Raw genomic sequence first — 19,211 nt, 5'->3', positions numbered from 1 at the left:
GAAAGGGGGCGATAAACACAGGGCGGACCTGCGCGACCAGGGTATGCAGTGCGAGCGGCAGTTCGTGTCCTATCTACCGCAGTGCCAGGCTTCCAGAGCGCTGCCGAGGCGGAGATCCCATCCGTGGACCCACACTCACCCAGAGCCATCATCTGTCGTCCCAGACGCTAGGGCTCGGAATATTTACTCGCGCTCACAGAGCTGCCCGGAACGGCTTCTGCGGCTCTCCGGATGGACAGTGCCTTTGCCGCCTACAGCAGCTGGGGAGTCGATACCCTCCTCCAGGCGGCCCTGTCGGGCCACCAAGGGGACCTGAGAGTTGGTGTAGGGCCCCCCACCACAGTCAAGTGAACTGCAGAGATTTCATCTCACCGAGGTTACGGGAATGTAACAGAATAACAGGCATTCTGGGACCAGCAGCTGTCGTAATGACTGTCGCTGGACTCCCACGTAGTCGACTGCAGTGCGAGTCCCGGACCCGGTGGCTTAAACTCACGCTGGGCGCGTGTGCGTGTGTGCCCAAGATCCCGAGAGGAGAATGGAGGAGAAGGGATTGCGGCGTGACCATCCCCCCTGGGGGGTGATTTCTCGTTTCCGTCTGTTGGGGGGCGCCCACACAAAAAAAAAAAAACCCCCCCAAAAAAAAAAAAAAAAAAAAAAAAAAAAAGTCATTCTACTTAAAACTGTGCAGTTTTGGTACCAGCAGATGGCGTAATGATTATGTCACTGGACTCCCACGTCGTTGACTGCGGTTTAAGTCCCCGGCCTAATGGCTTTAAAACTCACTCCAGGTGCATGTGGGTGCATGCCTAAAATCCCAAGAGGTAAACAGAGGAGAAGGGATTGAAGCATGGCCATCCCCCTGGTGGGGGTGATTTCTCGCTTTCTGTCTCTCTGTCTCTGTATCTCTGGTGAGCACACACACACCCAGAAAAAAAAAAATATCTCTAAAAAAAAAAGACATTTAGTTTTGTCATGTTTGCTTATAAATAAGACCCTACCTCACCCCACTCCAGGGATTTACTTCTCTCTAGTCCTCAAAGAGAAAAACATTATTAGATTTTTCTGAACAAAACATGGAGTAGCCGTCTTCAGCTCAGTGGTTTTTCCGGGTGCTGCTGAGACCAGGGCAAAGCCCAGGGAGGTGGCAGCTCTTCCCAGTGCTCGGCTTAGACGCAACGAGCGTGGGATGGCCCCAACATCACCGCCAAGCTGTGTGCTTCACCTCAGTGGGCTGCTCTCTTTTTAACAACAACAACATCGTCTTGCTGTGCTGTGGCCCTCCGGCTCAGCCTCTCAAGGCTCTGGACTTCCGGCAAACAGCAACGGTGCCAGTCCTTACACACAGGGCCTCGCTGCTGCCCAGGCCAGCCTTACACGTAATTCTCAGATCTCAGCTGCCCTGAGTCTCCATGACTACTGGCGTATACCACCCGTCCTGGCCTATAGATTGGACCAGGAATCGAACCCGGGCCTCCCATGTGGTCCCAGCCTGCAGAGCACAGCGTCTGACCTGCACTGCCATGGCTGGGCCTGGGCTGCTCCAAGGACTTTTCTCGGCTCCTCTCGTCGTTTTCTCCTCCACGGCTGGCTTTGCAGTCCTGTCGCTCCACAGAACCCTTTCACTCTGAGACGAGGATCAGCGAAATGCATGGGGGGGTTGCTGCTTAACATTCAGGAGATGAGCACACATGCACGTTATCAGTCATTCTTACCAGATGGCAAATGGAGCTTTCACCAGAAATCGAGCAGCAAGCATTCAAATTCATCACCAGCCAACATCCACATTCACATGCATTTTCAATTTGACATCCGTAATGAGTTGGTACAGTGAAAATTAGTATTTTACGCCTATATTGTTGACTATTTGTAACAGTTACGATAATGCAGATTTGGGACTAAAAAGTTGTCATTAAATAAAATCTCACAACTTGCAATTTTCTTAAAAGTTTTTTTCTCTCTCTATATATAGAGAGAATCACCACTGGGGGAATGGCCACACCACAGTCCCTTCTCCTCCTTCTCTTCTCGGGATTTTAGGCATGCATGCACATGCACCTGATGTGATTTTCAAGCCACTAGGTCTGTGACTAGAACCTCGAAGTCAGTCATGTGGGATCCAGGGCCTTAACATCCATGCCACCTTCTGGCCCCACAACTTGCAATTTTTGTCTCTCTATATTTTTCCCCTTCAATACCTGAGGAGTTCTACATTTAGAATGGGCTAATGGAGTGTTACAGCTTAAGTAGGTGTCTCCATTTTTTTTAAAGAATTATTTATTTGGCTTTATTTATTATTATTATTTTTAATTTGACCAGAGAGAGACAAAGAGAGACAGACAAGTGAGAAAGCAAGCCGCCAGGAGGGCCACTTGAACTGTGGTCGGCCATGGGACTTGAACTGGTCAGAATCCAGCGCCTTAACCACCATGCCCTCTGCTGACCCCAGGGATCCAGTTTTCTTAACTACCAGGCCACAGGGCTGGCCTGAGAGTAAATTCTTGCTATTCCAGTGCCAGAGGCAGGGAGCCGTCTTTAGCCCGAAAGGTAGATTCCTTCCCTAACGTAGTTTGAGTTTTGGCCTTTGCTGGTTATCATCAGATACGGGGCTAGCCCAGGGGGCTGTACCTCAGGGTCCAGCGGTCGTTACTGGCTGACCTGTGTCCTTCCAAGAGCCACCAGTTGAAGCCCTCACCTCAGGTGACTATGGGGTGATTAAGGTAAAACGAGGTTGTGGAAATGGGCCGGAAGCCGTCGCCAGCACTGCTGCTGTAAGAGATCAGGACGCAGACAAGACAGATGGACGGTCGACCATGCAGGACACGGCGGGCAGGAAGCCATCTGCGAGCCGAGCAGAGGCCACAGAAACCGGTCTGCAACACCTTGACCTTGACGGCCAGCCTCCAGCACTGGGAGAAAATCCATCTCTGCTTTCGAAGCCACCTGTCTGCAGTATTTCGTGACAGCAGTACGAGCACAGGGGTCCAGACTGGCTCCGTTTTCTCTACAGTGGAGATGTTGTAATTAGGACTCATTCATTGCAAGCAACAGACATCAAACCCAGCCAACTTACACACACACATGGGAAATGTATCCAGGCACAGACTGGCACCCCAAGGCCCCGAGTGCAGATGCATGGGACCCAGGGCCAGGATTCGGTTTCTGGCTTCTGCCTTTCACTAGGCGTGTCTCCCTTTAGTTAGCCACCCCAACTTCGGCTTCCTGGAGGAGCCTGCTGGCGTTTGAGAGCGGGCCCCACCTGTAGCCTAACCATCAAGGTCCACAGGGTGCACGGGGAATCGGAGCCTGGGGACACCAGGCATTGCCGGGACTGAGGGCTTGTCAGCCTGCAATGTCCCCGTACTGTGTGTGGGCAATGGGTGACAGAGATGCTGGCACATGGAGGCAGGCTGGCCGGTGTACTAGCAGCTTGGCTGCGGACGCCAAGGTCAGAGCAGGAGTGGCCCGAGACCTCACACAGCCCAAGGCCACTTGTGACCTTGTGGCTATTTCCAGCTGAGGGTGGTAGAAAGGAACAGTCGACAAGAATGTTGATTAGCACCTGTCAAAAACCTGTGCACCCATCAGCTAGGAAAAGCTGACTGACCAACTGGAATTCCACTATGTAAGTGGTTCAGAACCCTAAAATACAGTCACCTTTACATACACCAGAAAGAAAACCGTAACGTCTCTGCTTACACACGTATTTGGGAGCCCATGTCGTTACTCTCTGGGAAACGGAGGAAACCTGAATGTTTATTGCTCTGAAGAGGCGAGTACAGAAAACCGAGGAGGGACAGACTCACACACATCTACATCAAAAGCAGTTGCCCGGGTGGACCCGGCCCTGGGAAGGGCAGCCTCAGCCTCACCCCTGCCTGTTTCTGTTCCCGTTACTGCCTCCTCGTCCCTGCCCCACCCCTGCCTGGGAACCCTGGGGGAGGCCGTCCCTTCCAAACACCCTTCCTGAAGGACCACACAGCTGAGTACTTGATTTCCCTCCGACCGCCTTCTTCTCTTTCTATCTATCTATTTTTTTGCCATAGGGTGTGTGTGCTTGCCCGAGACAGAGAAGGGGAAGTGAGAAATCACCTCCTAGGGGGGATGGCCACGCTGCAATGCCTTCTTCTCCGTTCTCCTCTTGGGACTTTTGGGCACGCACGCACATGCGCCCAGTGTGATTTCCCAGGTCTGGGACTCAAACTGTGGTCAGCCCCGTGGAAATCTCGTACCTGAACCACCACGCCACCTGCTGGTCCCGCAGACTGCCTCTGTACGCTAGATTCCCCTGTAGACTAAAGCTCGTTAGGGTTCAAACCCTCTTTGTTCCCCATTTTGTCTGACAGGGCCTGGTGTGCCTTTATTGAACAACCTTTGTCACGTGACTAGTTGTCACGGGTTGAACAAAAAATGGTCAGAAAGGTGCTCCCTGGGCTCAAATAGAGAAAAGAAAGAGAAATATCCAGGTATATTCCTTTTAAGATAAAAACTTTATTTTACAATTTTATAAAGCAGCTTTACATTAAGCACAAACAATCCATTTACTTTGTATAGAAACAAAATACCTTTCCATCTGCAAAAAATCAAGTTCTGCTGAGTATAAAACTAGCGTGTGCACACTGTGCTTCAACTGCAAAGGCTGTACAGCTTTACAAAGGGCTACCCTTCCGAAGGGCATCCAGTAAACACTTTATTGCATATTTAACACATGGCGTAGAGCCCACATGGACCATGGAGACGGGGTGAGGAGACACAAGGAGGACGAGAGCAGCTTTCAGTGAGAGCTTTGCACGCCGACGAGGAAGCACGGCCACACCTGCAGGCTTGTGCTTGTGCGCCATCCCATTTGCTCAGTACCCTGGGCGGCCCTCGGATGCAGCCTTCACACACCTACCTCCAAAGGGTCAAAGCGACCCGCATCCGGAAACTTCTGGCTGCGTCTACAACTGAAGCGGCAATAGTTAACATCAAAGCTAACTCAGGATAAGCGGGGGAAAAAAAAAACCCAACACCTACGATCTAAAGACAGGCAAACAAAAATGTCAAGAAGCAAAACTGGAAAATACTCCCCCTTCTTAGTAGGAAGAAGTAAACATTTTATATGATTTTCAGACCTTAGAAAACTCTGTAGTTGTTCAGAGGCAAAATGTAAGGGGCAGTCTCGGGCAGTGCTCCTCCAGGGGTGCCCGGCTCACCTGCATCGGAATCACCTGAGGGCTTGTTCAAAATGCGGCCGATGATGATGCTTCACGGTGGATTTGTGGACGATCTGGGATCTGCATTTTAACAGACTCCCAGGTGATTCCAAGGCACCCTACAGTCTGAGAAGCACTGGTCTGTACTGGCAATGCGGCTACAGTCAACGCATCCTTCTAGAAAATCCTGGGACCACAGGACACACCGGGCTGCTGCTGCAACGCAGGGGGCAGTGTAACACCAACAGTCGCGAAATGGCGATGCACTTCTGGATCGGAAAGTCTCTCCTCCCTCAGGGGAAAAGGACGGCCCCTCTGTTAAGGCACTGGTATTTGTCACCGAAGCAGTACCAGACAGAAGTTCTCATGGACTCCGCCAATCAGAAGACCGGTATGAAAACTCAAAGCAGAAGTCTGGACCACTCAGAATAACAACAAACGTGATAAAGTAAAAAGGGCTTCCGGATCGGAGAAATTTCGTTTTGAACATCAGCATTAAAAATAAAAATGAGGGAGTCCTCATTTTTTATTGCTGAGACAATAAAAGGTTTATTTCATAAATTTAAATGTTGCTGAGATATCTAATGTGTAAGAACTACAAAGGTCAAAAGCTAGGGGAAAACCTAAGAGCCTACAACTGTTTTTGCTGTGGGCAAATGAAGAGTTGAGGTCAACGCTGAATACGCTGGGAGTTTAAACCTCCTTCTCTGTGGTCAGTTTAATGTCTTCGGTGTAGGTCTTTCTTCCCCCCTTTGTTGCTGATATGCAGATATTATGTACACATATGCATACAGTTCCTGGCTTATCATGTTATCTGCTAGAGGGTGTGTGTGCTTGCAGAGAGACAGAGAAAAAGCCCCCACCAGCGGGGCGCGATCACACCACCATTCCTTCCCCTTCATTTCTCCATTCGATGAGATTTCGGGCATACGTGAACACATGTTTGATGAGTTCTTCAAGGTACCAAGGCTGGCATTTGAACTGTGCAGTTGGTCACACGGGATCTGGCCCCCTTAACCATGAGGCCCTGGGGCTGGCTGTTTCCGGATTTTAAGCAGTGCCTGGTAGGCTGAATTCAATTATGATCCCGTGTGTGGTGTGCAACACCGGCTCCCAAACGTGCACTCGATATAGGTCACAGACACACTGCACTGCGTCTGTCAGACCCAGTCCCCAAAGGGGTGGGGTCTCCTATGTCCAAACTCTATCAGCTACGGTATCGATTTAGTGATCAGCATACCGTAAAAACAAAAGGCAGAGTAAAATAGACTCCCCTCATTTTAGCGCAGGGCCTTGAGCCCCTGGAGCAGACACTGTCTGCAGCCTGAGGGCGATGCCTGCTTAGGTGAGGTGCAGGAGGGCAGTGCCTAAGCAAAGGTCCCATTACACGCGGACGCAACGGCAGTCCTGTCCTGTCTCCTCTACCTAAAAGCTAGAATAACTTAAAGTCAAATTTCGAAAGGGAAAAACGATGACAAAGAATCAATGGTGTGTAAAGTGATGATCAAGGATGATCTAGGTAGGAAAATAATCCTGCTACGATTCTTATATGCAATATTGGAACCATTTTTTTTTTTTTAAAGAGAGTACAGTCCTAAAAGGGAATGGAGGTGGGCTTAAAATTACTAGCTCATTCCCTAACTTAGGTTTGCAATACATTTCTCAAACAATGTCCCAAAAATGTCCCCTGGAAAATGGACAAAACTCAAGTGCAGTCTAAAATGCAATACAAAATTCTAGGTAACGACAGAAAAGAAGCTATCACAATGGGATGGGGGAAGGACAGACTGATTATCAAACTTTACTGATTGTAGATCAAGTTTCATAAAACAGATAACATTTCTGTAATTTCTTGTGCAGTCAACAAGTTTCATCTTAGTTGTGCTTACATTATATAACTGTGAAGCCTGAACATTGGTTGTGTTTTCATTTACACATTTCAAGAAAACCATAATTCAAAATAGTCTCCATATATAACAAATTGAACAAATGCAACAGACACTCATTCACTCCCAAGAAATAAATCGATAGAAAAGCAACATCTTTGTAAAAAGTTGAACACAGTCCACTACCCAGGCTACAAGTACGTATTTACTGTTCTTACAGCACATGATTTAAAGTCTGCTTTCCATATAAATATAAATGATCACATTTTAAAAGAGCTCCACACTGAGTTTGCAGGTCCGTGCTGGACAGCTGGCGAGTGACGGCTGCTTGCCAGTCTTTCCCAAACTGAGTGACCGGCCCTCTGTGGGGCTGTCCAGGGTGACTGGCAGGGCAAACTAAGCATCCTCATCCCCCCGCTGACTAAGCACCTCCCGCTCTAAGCACCACCTATGTTTCCGAACACCCAAACCACGGAACGGGATCGGTTCCCAAGGCTGGGTCAGGGATGACGTATCGCACTGATGGAATCCGCAAACACCTAGTACACGACCTCTTAAAATGTGCCTGTTTTCTGTGGAGGCTGAGCCCGTCGGTCCTGCGGACGGCAGAGGCTGAACAGTAATTTTGGCCGTGAGCTCTAGTTGTGCTTTGCCCTGCTGCCTTTCAGGTAGCTTTTCCACCTCTTGACAAATTCTTTGAAGATGGGGGACTCATCAATGGTACTGAGGAGCTGCAGCTGGTTGATGTGTGTGGTGTGATAGTCCCAGCGGGCCAGGTTAGGCGCGATGCCCAGCATGAAGTGACGGAGGTCATAGATGGTCCCTGAGCCAGTGTCGTACAAGGGCAGCATGGCTTTAAGGGACTCCATGCCGCGCTCGTACAACAACCTCGCTTCTTTCCCGAGTTTTTCCCCTGCAGTTTCTTTTAAGTCATACAGTCCAATTAAAGAATACATAAAGCCATTTAAAACGAAAGAGCTAGGCGTGGTCGGATATTCTTCATACCAGTCATGTTTATTCATAAACACAGCTTTAACTCCATGCTGCTCTGACAGAAACTTGTAAGGGGCTGTCGCCCTTAAAGCTGAACTGAGGAATACGTGGTCTTTCGTTAGCAGATAGGCCCTGACTAGCGTAGAGATGGCCTGCCCCTGGGCCATGGCAGAGTACCAGCCCGGCTCTAAAGACTTGAACCCTTCCCCTAACTTCCGGGTCACCATGATGGGCCAGCCCCCTTTCTCATCCTGGTTCCTGACCAGCCAGTCACTCGCAGCAAAGAACGCGGCCATGTGAGCTGTGGTGGAGATGGTAATGTTGTCGAGAAGTCCCTTCCCTTTAGCAATCAACCGAACCACCTTCCTGGGCATGATCTTGGTCGGCTTGACAGCTTTCGTGTTGGAAAGACCCACCCCTTTCCTGAGGTCAGTGACCAGGTCCCTGGTAACCGTGCTCCACGACGTTCTGGGCCCGATGCCATAGTAGATGTCTCTTTCTTTAAAAGCAATTAGCTGAGTATTTGAGACGTAATGCACAGTGAAGAGCTGATTCTTCTCTGTGGTCTCCAGAACTACGGACACACTCCCATTTGTCAAGAACTTGAGGTCGAACGAAATAATGAAATCTTTTGTGTTTCCCAGTTGCAAGGACACGCCTTCACTGGTTTCTGCAGGGAGACATCCGACAAAGACTGCTTAGAATATGAGCATGTCTGCATTGAAATCTAACTGCAATTCACCCTTAACAGCCACTGACAGACAAAATGCACGCTTGACTGTTTTGCATATCAGATTTTTTGCTTGTTTTACTAAATGGGCCAGAATTGGTTTTTCATGGCTTGTGAGCATCAGGCCAAAGCTTTTACCTTTTGCTCTGTCTGGTTTATATTTAAGGGTTAGGAGCAAATGGCTAAGGTATTGCTGATGCTGATCGCTATACATCTCAAATTTCCAAAACGCATTTATGCGCACTATCTCCTGTGACCCTCTCAACACTCTTCTGAGACTGGTAAGGCAGGAAGTATTATTTCCATTTGAGAGATGAGAACGCACAGGTTTTTGCAAGGTTAAATTGTTTGCCTGAGGCCAAAAGCTAATTAGCGGCAGGGCACAAGCAAGAATACAGGTTTCCCACGCCCGAGGTCAAAGGCTGTGGAGACACAAATGGCAGTGGAAACAGCACCCTCTAGGGGTAATCACGGAAGGATCACCAAGCCAGGTCTGTGCTGCGGGGAGTCCTTCAGGAACTCTCCAGCGTGTGGCCGAGAGCAGAGACAAGGAGCCTGAACACAGTGCGGCCAGCGGGAAGGGCGTTAGCGGGCTGGGCCGCTCCTTCCACTCCAGCAACACTGCCTTCCACCAGCACAGGTGTACTTGGCCCCGGCTCCATTAGCTCATTTGATGGGACACAAAACTATGAGTGTATCAAACATGAGAACATTGGGACCAGCAGTTAGCGTAATGACTATGTCACTGGACTCCCATGTAGTCGACCGTGGTTCGAGTCCCGGACCTGGTGGCTTAAACTCACGCTGGGCGCGTATGCGTGCGTGCCCAAGATCCCGAGAGGAGAATGGAGGAGAAGGGGAGGCGCGGGCCCAAAAGGGAAAAAAACCCCCCCAAAAAAAAAAAAAAAAAAGAGAACATGATGATAAACGTACACATCGGATAATGCTCTGAGTGACTTTTAAAGTTTTATTTCAGACATAACCTTCCAATATAACAAAAAATCCATTTGATCTAGCAAAATGTCAGCACTGTTTTAACTAGCATTTTTCTGCATCTCTAGTGAAATGGAATCTGAGGCTCAATATACTATCCCTGAAACACTGCGGAAATCTGAACTGACTCACTTAAGATTAAACTATATTCAGCAGAGCAAGCCATCTTTTTTTTTTTTTTTGGAGAGGTTTTTGCTATAGGGCACGTGCGCTCACCAGACAGACAGACAGATAGAAAGCGAGAAATCACCCCCCAGGAGGGATGGCCATGCTGCAATCCCTTCTCCTCCATTCTCCTCTTGGGATCTTGGGCACGCGCACACACACGTGCCCGGTGTGAGTTTAAGCCATCGGGTCCGGGACGCGAACCGCAGTTGACTATATGGGAGTCCAGCAACATAGCCATTATGCTAACTGCTGGTCTCAGAGCAAGCCATCTTGAGTGCTACTTATTTTTTCATTCTTAGGGTAATGCCTCATTTGTCAGATAATATTATTAACTATATCATCTATTTTGGCCAAACTAGGTATCAATGAATCTTTAGAAGTTCAAATGATATGGGAACCGGCAGTTAGTGTAACGGCTATGTCGCTGAACTCCCATACAGTCAACTGTGGTTCGAGTCCTGGACCCGGTGGCTTAAACTCATGCCAGGCGCATGTGCATGCGTGCCCAAGATCCCAAGAGGAGAATGGAGGAGAAGGGATTGCAGCATGGCCATCCCTCCTGGGGGGTGATTTCTCGCTTTCTATCTGTCTGTCTGTCTGGTGAGCGCACGTGCCCTATAGCAAAAACCTCTCAAAAAAAAAAAAAAAGACGTATATACCAATGGAATAAAATTTAAAAACCAGAAATAATCTACATATATACAGCCAACTGATTTTTGACAAAGTTGCACAAAACATACATGGGGGAAAGGGCAGTCTCTTCAGCAGATGGTGCTATGAAAGTGGGTACTCACAAGCAGGAGAATTAAAACAGACCCCCTTTCTCACCATAAACACAGATCAACTCAAACTGGATGAAAAGACTTAAGCGTGAGGCCTAAAACTATGAGACCGCTAGAAGACAACACAGGGGAAATTTCCCAGTACAAGAGTTCAGGCGAAAACTTAAGACCTAAAAACCAGAGATGACAAAAGCAAAACCAAACGGGACTGTATCAAACTTAAAAGCTTCTGCAGAGCAAAGAAAACAATAACGTGAAGAGACAATTAGCAGAATGGGAAGTAGCTGCAAAGCCTTCATCTGACAGGGATTAGTATCTGTAACACAAGGTACTCAAAAGCAAAAAGAGTCCGATTTTAAAATGGGCAAATAATCTGAACAGGCTCTTCTCAGTAGCCAAAAAAGTATACAAAAAAATACACAACATCTCTAACATCAGGGGAAAGCACATCAAAAGCAGGCGCGTGTGCGTGCGTGCCCAAGATCCCGAGAGGAGAATGGAGGAGAAGGGATTGCGGCGTGACCATCCTCCCTGGGGGGTGATTTCTCACTTTCTGTCTCTCTGTCTCTGTCTGTCTGGCGAGCGCACGCGTCCCATAGCAAAAACCTCTAAAAAATAAACAAAAACAAAAAACAAAAAGATTATCTCAAACCAGTTATAATGGCTATTATCAAAAAATAAAAAATAGGGCTGGTCCTATGGCCTGATGGTCAAGGGACCTGGATCCCACAAGCCAACTGCAACTGTACAGTTCAAATTCCAATTCTGTCGACTTGAAAACACACGGGGCTCAAACGCTGGCCAATCCCAGCAGGATGGAGAGATGGAGGAGAGGGGCGTGCAATGACGCCACCGAAGGAGGAGACTGCTTTCTCCTTCCTCCCCACCTCTGGTCAGTGCACACACCCTCTGGACAAAAAAAGTCTCAGGACTTTGAGAACACACACACACGCACCCAAGATCCCGAGAGGAGAATGGAGGAGAAGGGATTGCAGCATGGCCATTCTCCCTGGGGGGTGATTTCTCACTTTCTGTCTCCCTGTCTCTGTCTGGCGAGCGCACGCGCTCTATCGCAAAAACCTCTTAAAAAAAAAAAAAAAGAAAAAAAAAAGAAATATGTTCCTTCTATTCCTAATTTCTTGAGAGTTTTTCAGGAGGCTGAGTTGATGCTGAGTTGTATTTTCCCATGTCTACTGCAACGATCACGTGGTTCTTGTCCTACCTTGTCGATGTGACGTATTAAGTTTATTGATTTGCACGTGTGGATTCCTGTACCCTGGGGACATACTCCACTTGCCCATGATGTATAATGCTTTTGATGTGCCGCTGCCTTCCATTTGCTAATATTTTGTTGAAAATTTTTGCATATACGCTTATCAGGGATATTGGCCCTCTTTTGTTTGTTTTATTGTTTGAGGGTAATATTGGTCTTACAGAATGAGTTTGGGAACATTCCCTCCCCTCTAGTTTTTTGGTAAGTTTGAGAAGTGGTGTTACTTCTTTAAAATATTTGTAAATTCAGCAGTACTGGGTTTTTCTTTGTTGGAAGACTTTTAATGACTGATTCAATGTCCTCCTCCTCATCATTATCTTAATTTAAGGCAGGGTTTTGCTGTGTTGCAGTTCTCCTGCCTCAGCCTCCTAAGCAGCAGGGACCACAAACTCGCGCTTCCAGCACGCAGCTCTTTCAGACTCTTGCTGTTACCTGGGCCAGACCAAGGTCAAGATGCTCCTGCCTTGGCCTCCTGAGTCGCTGGGATACTAGGTGCGCATCACCGTGCCTAGCCTTTGCACTGGGCCCAGAATAACGTCCAAGCCTCCCATGTGGTCCTGGCCTTTGGAGCACAAAGGCTTTCTGTTGCTTTCTAATTCAGTCCAGTAAGTTGTATTTGTTGAGGAATTTACCCATCTCACCAGGTTTTCCAATGTGCTGTATGCTGTTGTTCTTAACAGTCTCTAATGCTCTTCTGTATTTCTGTGGTTTCAGTTGTAATGTCTTTTTTTATTTCTGATTTTACTTATTTGGGACTTCAGCTTTTTTTCTTAGTCTAGCTAACAGTTTGCAATTTAATCTTTTCAAAAAACCCGAGTTTTAGTTTTCTCTTTCCTACTGTTTTCAGTTTCAGTCCTGCTGTGATCTTTGTGACTCCTTTCCTTCTACTACTACTACTTTTGTTTGTTCTTGCCCTTGCTTTTCTAGTTCCTTGAGAACGGTCAAGTTGCTTACTTGAAATCTTTTTTTTTTTTTTTGTGGATATATGCATTTATTGTTATGAACTTCTCTCTTAATGCTGCTTTTGCCATATCTCATAGGTTTTGGAACATTGTGCTTCCATTTTCATTTACTTCAGGAATTTACTTATTTATTTTAGTTCGCTATAGGGCATGCATGCTCACTGGAGACAGAGAGAGAGAGAGGAAGAAAGCACCCTCCAGGGGGATGCTTCTCTCAGGGTACTGAGATGCACACATGTGGCCAGAGTGCTTTTCAAGCTGCTGGGTCCAGGACTCACACTGCAGTTGGCCTTTATTCTGCCAGAGGGGGGGAAGGGAGAAAGCACCCCTCCCCCCAGTAAAGTATGGTCACGCCACAATCCTTTCTCCTTGTATCCCCATCCTGTTGGGACTTGGGGCACGCATGTACTGGCATATTTTTCAAGCCTCTGGGAACAGTATTTGAACTGCATGGTCCACCATGTGAGATCTAGATTCCTTAGCCACCAGGCCATGGGGCCAGCCCAGTTCTTTTATTTCTATTTCTTTGTCTAATTTTTAATTCTGTTCATGAATTGGTCTCCTGACTTCACTGAATTATCTATCTGTATTTTCTAGAATCTCCCTGAGCTTCCTTAGGATCATTATTGTTAATTCCTTTTTGTGCATTTTGAAGACTTCCTTTTCATTGGGATCTATTTCTGAAGAATTACTGTGTTCCTTTGGAGGTGCATTTCCTTACTTTTTCACATTCCTTGTGTCCCTAAGTCAATGTCTGTGCCTCTGGTGAGACAGTTGCCTTTTCTGATTTTGCGGGAGTTGCTTTCTCAGGGAAAGTGTTAGCGTGCACCCTACAGAGTCAGCTGGGCAGAGTGCTTTGAACTGGGTTCCGGGTAGGCACAGCAGGGCAGTCTCGGATTTCTCTGTCTGTAATCCTTGTCAGTAGGGTCAGTGAGTACCTCGGTGTTCTGGGCTATGAGTGTTTGTGGCGATAACGGCACAGCATTGCTGGGAGGGAGGCCTCTGTGTGGGCCGGTTGACCACCAGTGCTAGCAGGGGCTGAGGGTGCCAGCCCACAGAGTGTAGGGAGCAAGTGGACCCTGGAGGTAGGGGTGGGATACAAGCCTGGGGTAATGGGGGAAGGACGTACCAGCCCACGGACTCCAGGATGCGTGCGTGACAGTTCACCTGGTCCTATGAGCAGATTCCTCAGGGTGTGGGACTGTGTCCTGGAATGCACGGTCCTGAGTGGCTGTGGCTGCTGGGCTCCGAGCCCTACTGCTCAGTCTAGTTGCGGTGGCAGCCGTAACCCACTAGGAGAGATATTAGTAGGGTCTTAGGGGTATGGAGCTGTGAAAGCTTCTGGGCCTCTGGGCAGTTTCACTCTAATAATGGTTCTAGTCTCAAAATAGTGCAGTGCTGAAAGAACTAAGGTTAGGGTGGGAGTCAGCCTATCTGAATTCCCTCCCTGGAGTTATGAAGCTGAGTGGGTTTCAGGGAATTCCCAGCAGAGGGCCTCAGTTTGCAGTACCACACTCCCGCAGCTAGGACTGCAGTGGTTCGTGGTGGTGGCAGGGCCCCTGGGGATCTCTTCCTTAGTCTTCCCCAGCCATGAGGAGTTTCTCCGGCTCTGGGCTGACCTCACCTAGATGTTCTGCTTTTCCTTCTATGCTGTCATACTCATTCACTTCCTGGGTGGATGCCAGAGTTCCTTCTCAGACATTGCACTCAAAGTGTATTTCTAAGATTTTGTTCCTTCTTTGAGGAGGAGAGAAGTGCTGGGTGTGTCTCTCCGGCTACCTTAGTGACATCGACGACCTGGCCACGCTCTCTGCTCTGCCTCACGTTTCCCCCCTGCACCTCACCACGGGCCTGTGCCCGCACCGGGATTCTGTAGCACAGACCTGAAATGTGCTGAGAGAGTGGGTCTTAAATGTTACTACTGCAAACACAAGGCACCTAAGTGAGGTGATAGATGTGCTAACTAACTTGACAGTGGTAATCATTTCACAATATACAAATACAAAGGCATTATGAGCACATTAAATATGTATGATTTTGTCAATTAGACTTTAATAAAGCTGGGGTGGAAAAAAAATAATCTTTAAACCAATGTTTTCACATACAATAAATACTGCCATTAATCATTCAATCAACAGGTTTACTGTGTAGAAAGGGACGAGGCTTAGTGCCAGCAGGTGGTGGTTAAGGCACTGGACTCCCACATGGCCCACTGCGGTTCCAGTCCTGGACTGGTGGCTTGAAACCCACGCTGGGTGCGTGTGTGTGTGTGTACCAGAGTGACCATCCCCCCTGGAAGGTGATTTCTCACTTTTCCTCTCTCTGTCTTGCTCCAGCAAGTGCACGTGCCCTGAGCAAAAACCTAAAGAAGAAGGAGAAAAGAAGAAGAAGAAGAGGAAGAAAAGAAGTAGAAGAAAGGCTATACTTAGCACCTTGAGGAAGACTCAGGTAAAGAAGTGAAGCTCAGGGGAACCAGCAGTTAGCGTAATGGCTATGTCGCTGGATTCCCACGTAGTCGACCGCGGTTCGTGTCCTGGACCCGGTGGCTTAAAACTCACGCCGGGCGCGTGTGCGTGCGTGCCCAAGATCCCGAGAGGAGAATGGAGGAGAAGGGATTGCGGCGTGACCATCCCCCCTGGGGGGTGATTTCTCGCTTTCTGTCTCTATGTCTCTCTCTGTCTGTCTGGCGAGCGCACGCGCCCTACAGTGAAAATCTCTCCAAAAAAAAAAAAAAAAAGAGTTCTTCCCTGGAACTTTTAAAAAAAAAAAAGAAGTGAAGCTCATAAGACGCTTGACAAAGAATGCTACCACAATAGAAAAAAATGAAGTTGTAGAAATTAAATAAAATGAAAAATGCTTTTGGAAAGAGAAAGCTAATTGAATAGGACAGGTGTAAAATTTCAGTTCATCCAATTTTAAAATTAAGAAATAAAACAATAAAAAATATGCTGTGGGCCCATCATGATTCTTTACTCTAGAGGATTTTTGTTCTCTTTCAGGGAAAAAAAAAAACTCGAGGTCAAGAAAGAGAAAAAATAAAAGGCCAACCGTATCTAGCCCATTTCTCATCTCGATCAGGCCTGTACCTCTATGTACAAATCACACATCTACTCAACAGTGGTTCTCTGAATTTATCTCCACGAGGTCCACATTCTCTCAAAAGCCTCATCTCTCATGCCTCTGCTTCAATATAACAGTCTCTCCTCTTTGGCTCCTTTCTACAGCTCTGCTCCAAGTAATAACTCCCACATAACTCCAACTCACTCTCCGTCATACTCGGGTAGTCCCAGTGTGTAAACGCATCCTATTCCCACTGGCACACTTCGACCAACATGAGTTCCAACTCTGAATACCCATGTCCCACTGGCGAAGTGGCTGTCATGGCCAGGGCTCTCTCCTCCACATGCTTGAAACCACCTTAGCAAATGGTTTTACTCCAGCTACTGGCTACAGAAGGAAGGGCTAAGGTGAGCATCCCTCACTTAGGATGTGGGATCTTTTATATTACCCAGGGCACCCAAAAGTACATAATAAAATCTGCTGTTCTAAACAGGATAGAGGGCTGGCAGGTGGCGTCGTGGTCAAGGTGCCAGATTCCCACACGGCTGACCATGGTTCAAGTCCTGGACCTGGTCACGTGCTTTCTTCTTCCTCTCTCTCTTTCTGTCTCTCTGTGGTCAAACTGAAGAATAGTAATAAACAAGTGAAATAAATCATTCTTTAAAAAAATAATCTGGATAGAGTCCAGAAGGTTGCTATACACGAGACCTCGCAAACACCTGAGACCGTCAAGATGAGAGCTGTTGTTTCCTGCCCTAACGTAGACAGCATTATTGGTGCAAAACTAAGCTCCCTGGGTAACCCAGAAGCAAATGTCCCATAGTTGGAGTGTTTCCTGCTTCAGTAACCTCGTAGGCTGTCCTAAGCTAAATATTCTTAAACACTCTTCACCCAGCCGAGTCTGCTGTTTTACGATAAGCAAATATGCTCTGTGTGCTAGGATCGCGTAGAATGCCATAGGAGAAAAGAAGTTCTAGTCCCAGAATAAAAACTAAAGGTCACCCATTATTTGCACTGCATTAAGCACGCATAAATCTACTACTTTAGGCCATGGAGAGTGAGTAGGTTTGTATTGTGGCTTTCAAGGTCTGTGAATTACACAGTCATCAATAAAGGACAAGGAGAGGATACGGGAGCGGCCTCATAGCCTTTCCTCCCTTTTTACTTAACTGCCTGCAAGGTCGGCAGGAAGGGGGCTGAGTTCTGTTCTGGACAACATTTCGCCAGAGAAGCAAGCCTGAGGTGCTGACAGAAATTATTTCATTGTCTTTTTAAGTGATGGACTCATTCATTCTCATGGTTATTGATTAGTGCAGAAAACTACATTACATCCTAATGAATGAGACTGTCTTAGTAAAAGGGGAAATGTTGCATAAAGTTAATTTAATTTTATACATGATTTTATTAATGAAAATGGTTTTATATGAAGTTTGAGACAATCTAGTACATTAACAAAATTCAATACGAGAAGCAGGACTATTTAGTAATATTTTATCTTGAAAAAAATGAGAAGCTATTGGTAAAAAAAAAGGGAAAGGAAAGATGGCTCTCTCCATTAAAAAAATTGAATTTTACTATGAAATAGTTTAAAAATTAAACCACACTGTTCTGAGATATTAAAGTATTTTAAGAAACTTCATTTCTATGTGATGCAGACCCCCTGAGAAGGTATTTGTGCCGTAATTGGATCTTAACATTCAATATATGGCTCGGTTCTTCACATAGTAAATATTTCTATTTTTTTTTTTGAGAGTTTTTTTTTTTTTTTTGGAGAGCTATAGGGTGCGTGCGCTCACCAGACAGACAGAGACATAGAGACAGAAAGTGAGAAATCACCCCCCAGGGGGGATGGCCATGCCACAACCCCTTCTCCTCCATTCTCCTCTCGAGATCTTGGGCACGCAACCACACACACCCGGCGTGAGTTTTAAGCCACTGGGTCCGGGACGTGAACCGCGGTCAACTACGTGGGAGTCCAGCGACATAGCCATTACGCTAACTGTGTAATGGCTAACTGCTGGTTCCCTTGTTTGTTTGTTTTGCTATAGGATGTGTGTACTCCCAGAAAGACAGAGAGAGACAGACCGAAAGGGAGAAATCACCCCCCAGGGGGGATGGCCATGCCACAACCCCTTCTCCTCCATTCTCCTCTCGGGATCTTGGGCACGCACGCACAAGCGCCCAGCGTGAGTTTTAAGCCACCGGGTCAGGGACTCAAACCACGGTCGACTACGTGGGAGTCCAGCAACATAGCCATTACGCTAACTGCTGGTCCCTCTATTTTTTTGTTTGGTTGTTTTTGAGAGATTTTTGTTATAGGGCATGTGCGCTCGTTGAAGAGACAGACAGAGATAGAGAGAGAGACAGAAAGTGAGAAATCACCCCGAGGGTTGGCCACACTGCAATTCCTTCTCCTTTTGGGATCTTGGGCATGCACGCACACAGGCCCGGCATGAGGTTAAGCTGCTGGGTCTGGGACTCGAACTGCAGTTGACTCCGTGGGAGTCTAACAATGTAACCATTACATCATCTGCTGGTCCCAGTAAGTATCTCTTTCTATAACCTTGAATTATTTAGCTGTTTCTTCTTAAGGGACTTCACTTGGGTGATATGATTTGATTCTTTGTACATGCAATATAAAAGGTGTGCTAGCTGATGTGTTTTTAAAACCCGCATTAAAATTTTAAGTAAGCATCGAGTGCCATAAGTAGCACAGAATGAGCAGACATGTGCGACACATAACTTACCTGGAGCAATGAACTGCTTCACATTGGTGAGTCTAGACTTATCAGCCACGCTGGCCATGAAGCAGCCCTTGGGCACTGACCAGTCACCAGGCTTGCTGCCTTTGTCCCTGTCTTCTGCTGTCTCGTATACCTCTACATGCGGAGGCTTCTCAGTCAGATTCTTGCTATAGTGACTTAACCCATACTGTGCAATCTGGATGGGGTAGAAATAGCCTTGAGGTCCCCACTGCGTAGATAACGGCACACCTAAAAACAGAAGCTGAATGAATAATCGTGTCTGGACATGTATAAGCCTAGTCTGAATACCACTCCTCACTTTCCTACTTCTGGGGAATGTCACAAGGTTATTAACAACTTCTGAGTTTCCTTACTATACTGTTTTTGGAATAACTAGAAATTAGTACCAAATTAACCAGACATAA

The 19,211-nt window shown here is 47.1% G+C and overlaps 1 protein-coding gene across 2 annotated transcripts in view; it reads right to left on the bottom strand.

The window, feature by feature from the left end:
• Nucleotides 1-5,206: 5,206 nt before the first annotated feature.
• Nucleotides 5,207-19,211, bottom strand: part of GLCE (glucuronic acid epimerase) — a 105,549-nt gene continuing 91,544 nt past the window's right edge. For both annotated transcript variants that reach the window (XM_006165298.3, XM_027767046.1), the window contains 2 exons: nt 18,790-19,035; nt 5,207-8,744 (listed from right to left, as the gene is read on the bottom strand). In XM_006165298.3, coding sequence (XP_006165360.1) covers nt 7,720-8,744; nt 18,790-19,035 — 1,271 coding nt within the window. In that variant the 3' untranslated portion in view covers nt 5,207-7,719. The remainder of the gene's footprint in view (nt 8,745-18,789; nt 19,036-19,211) is intronic.

This window comes from Tupaia chinensis, unplaced genomic scaffold (genome assembly GCF_000334495.1).
Source record: "Tupaia chinensis unplaced genomic scaffold, TupChi_1.0 Scaffold143878_1, whole genome shotgun sequence".
NCBI lineage: Eukaryota > Metazoa > Chordata > Mammalia > Scandentia > Tupaiidae > Tupaia > Tupaia belangeri.
Note: the sequence above shows the minus strand (reverse complement) of the source record. Positions and strands in the feature narration are given on the sequence as shown.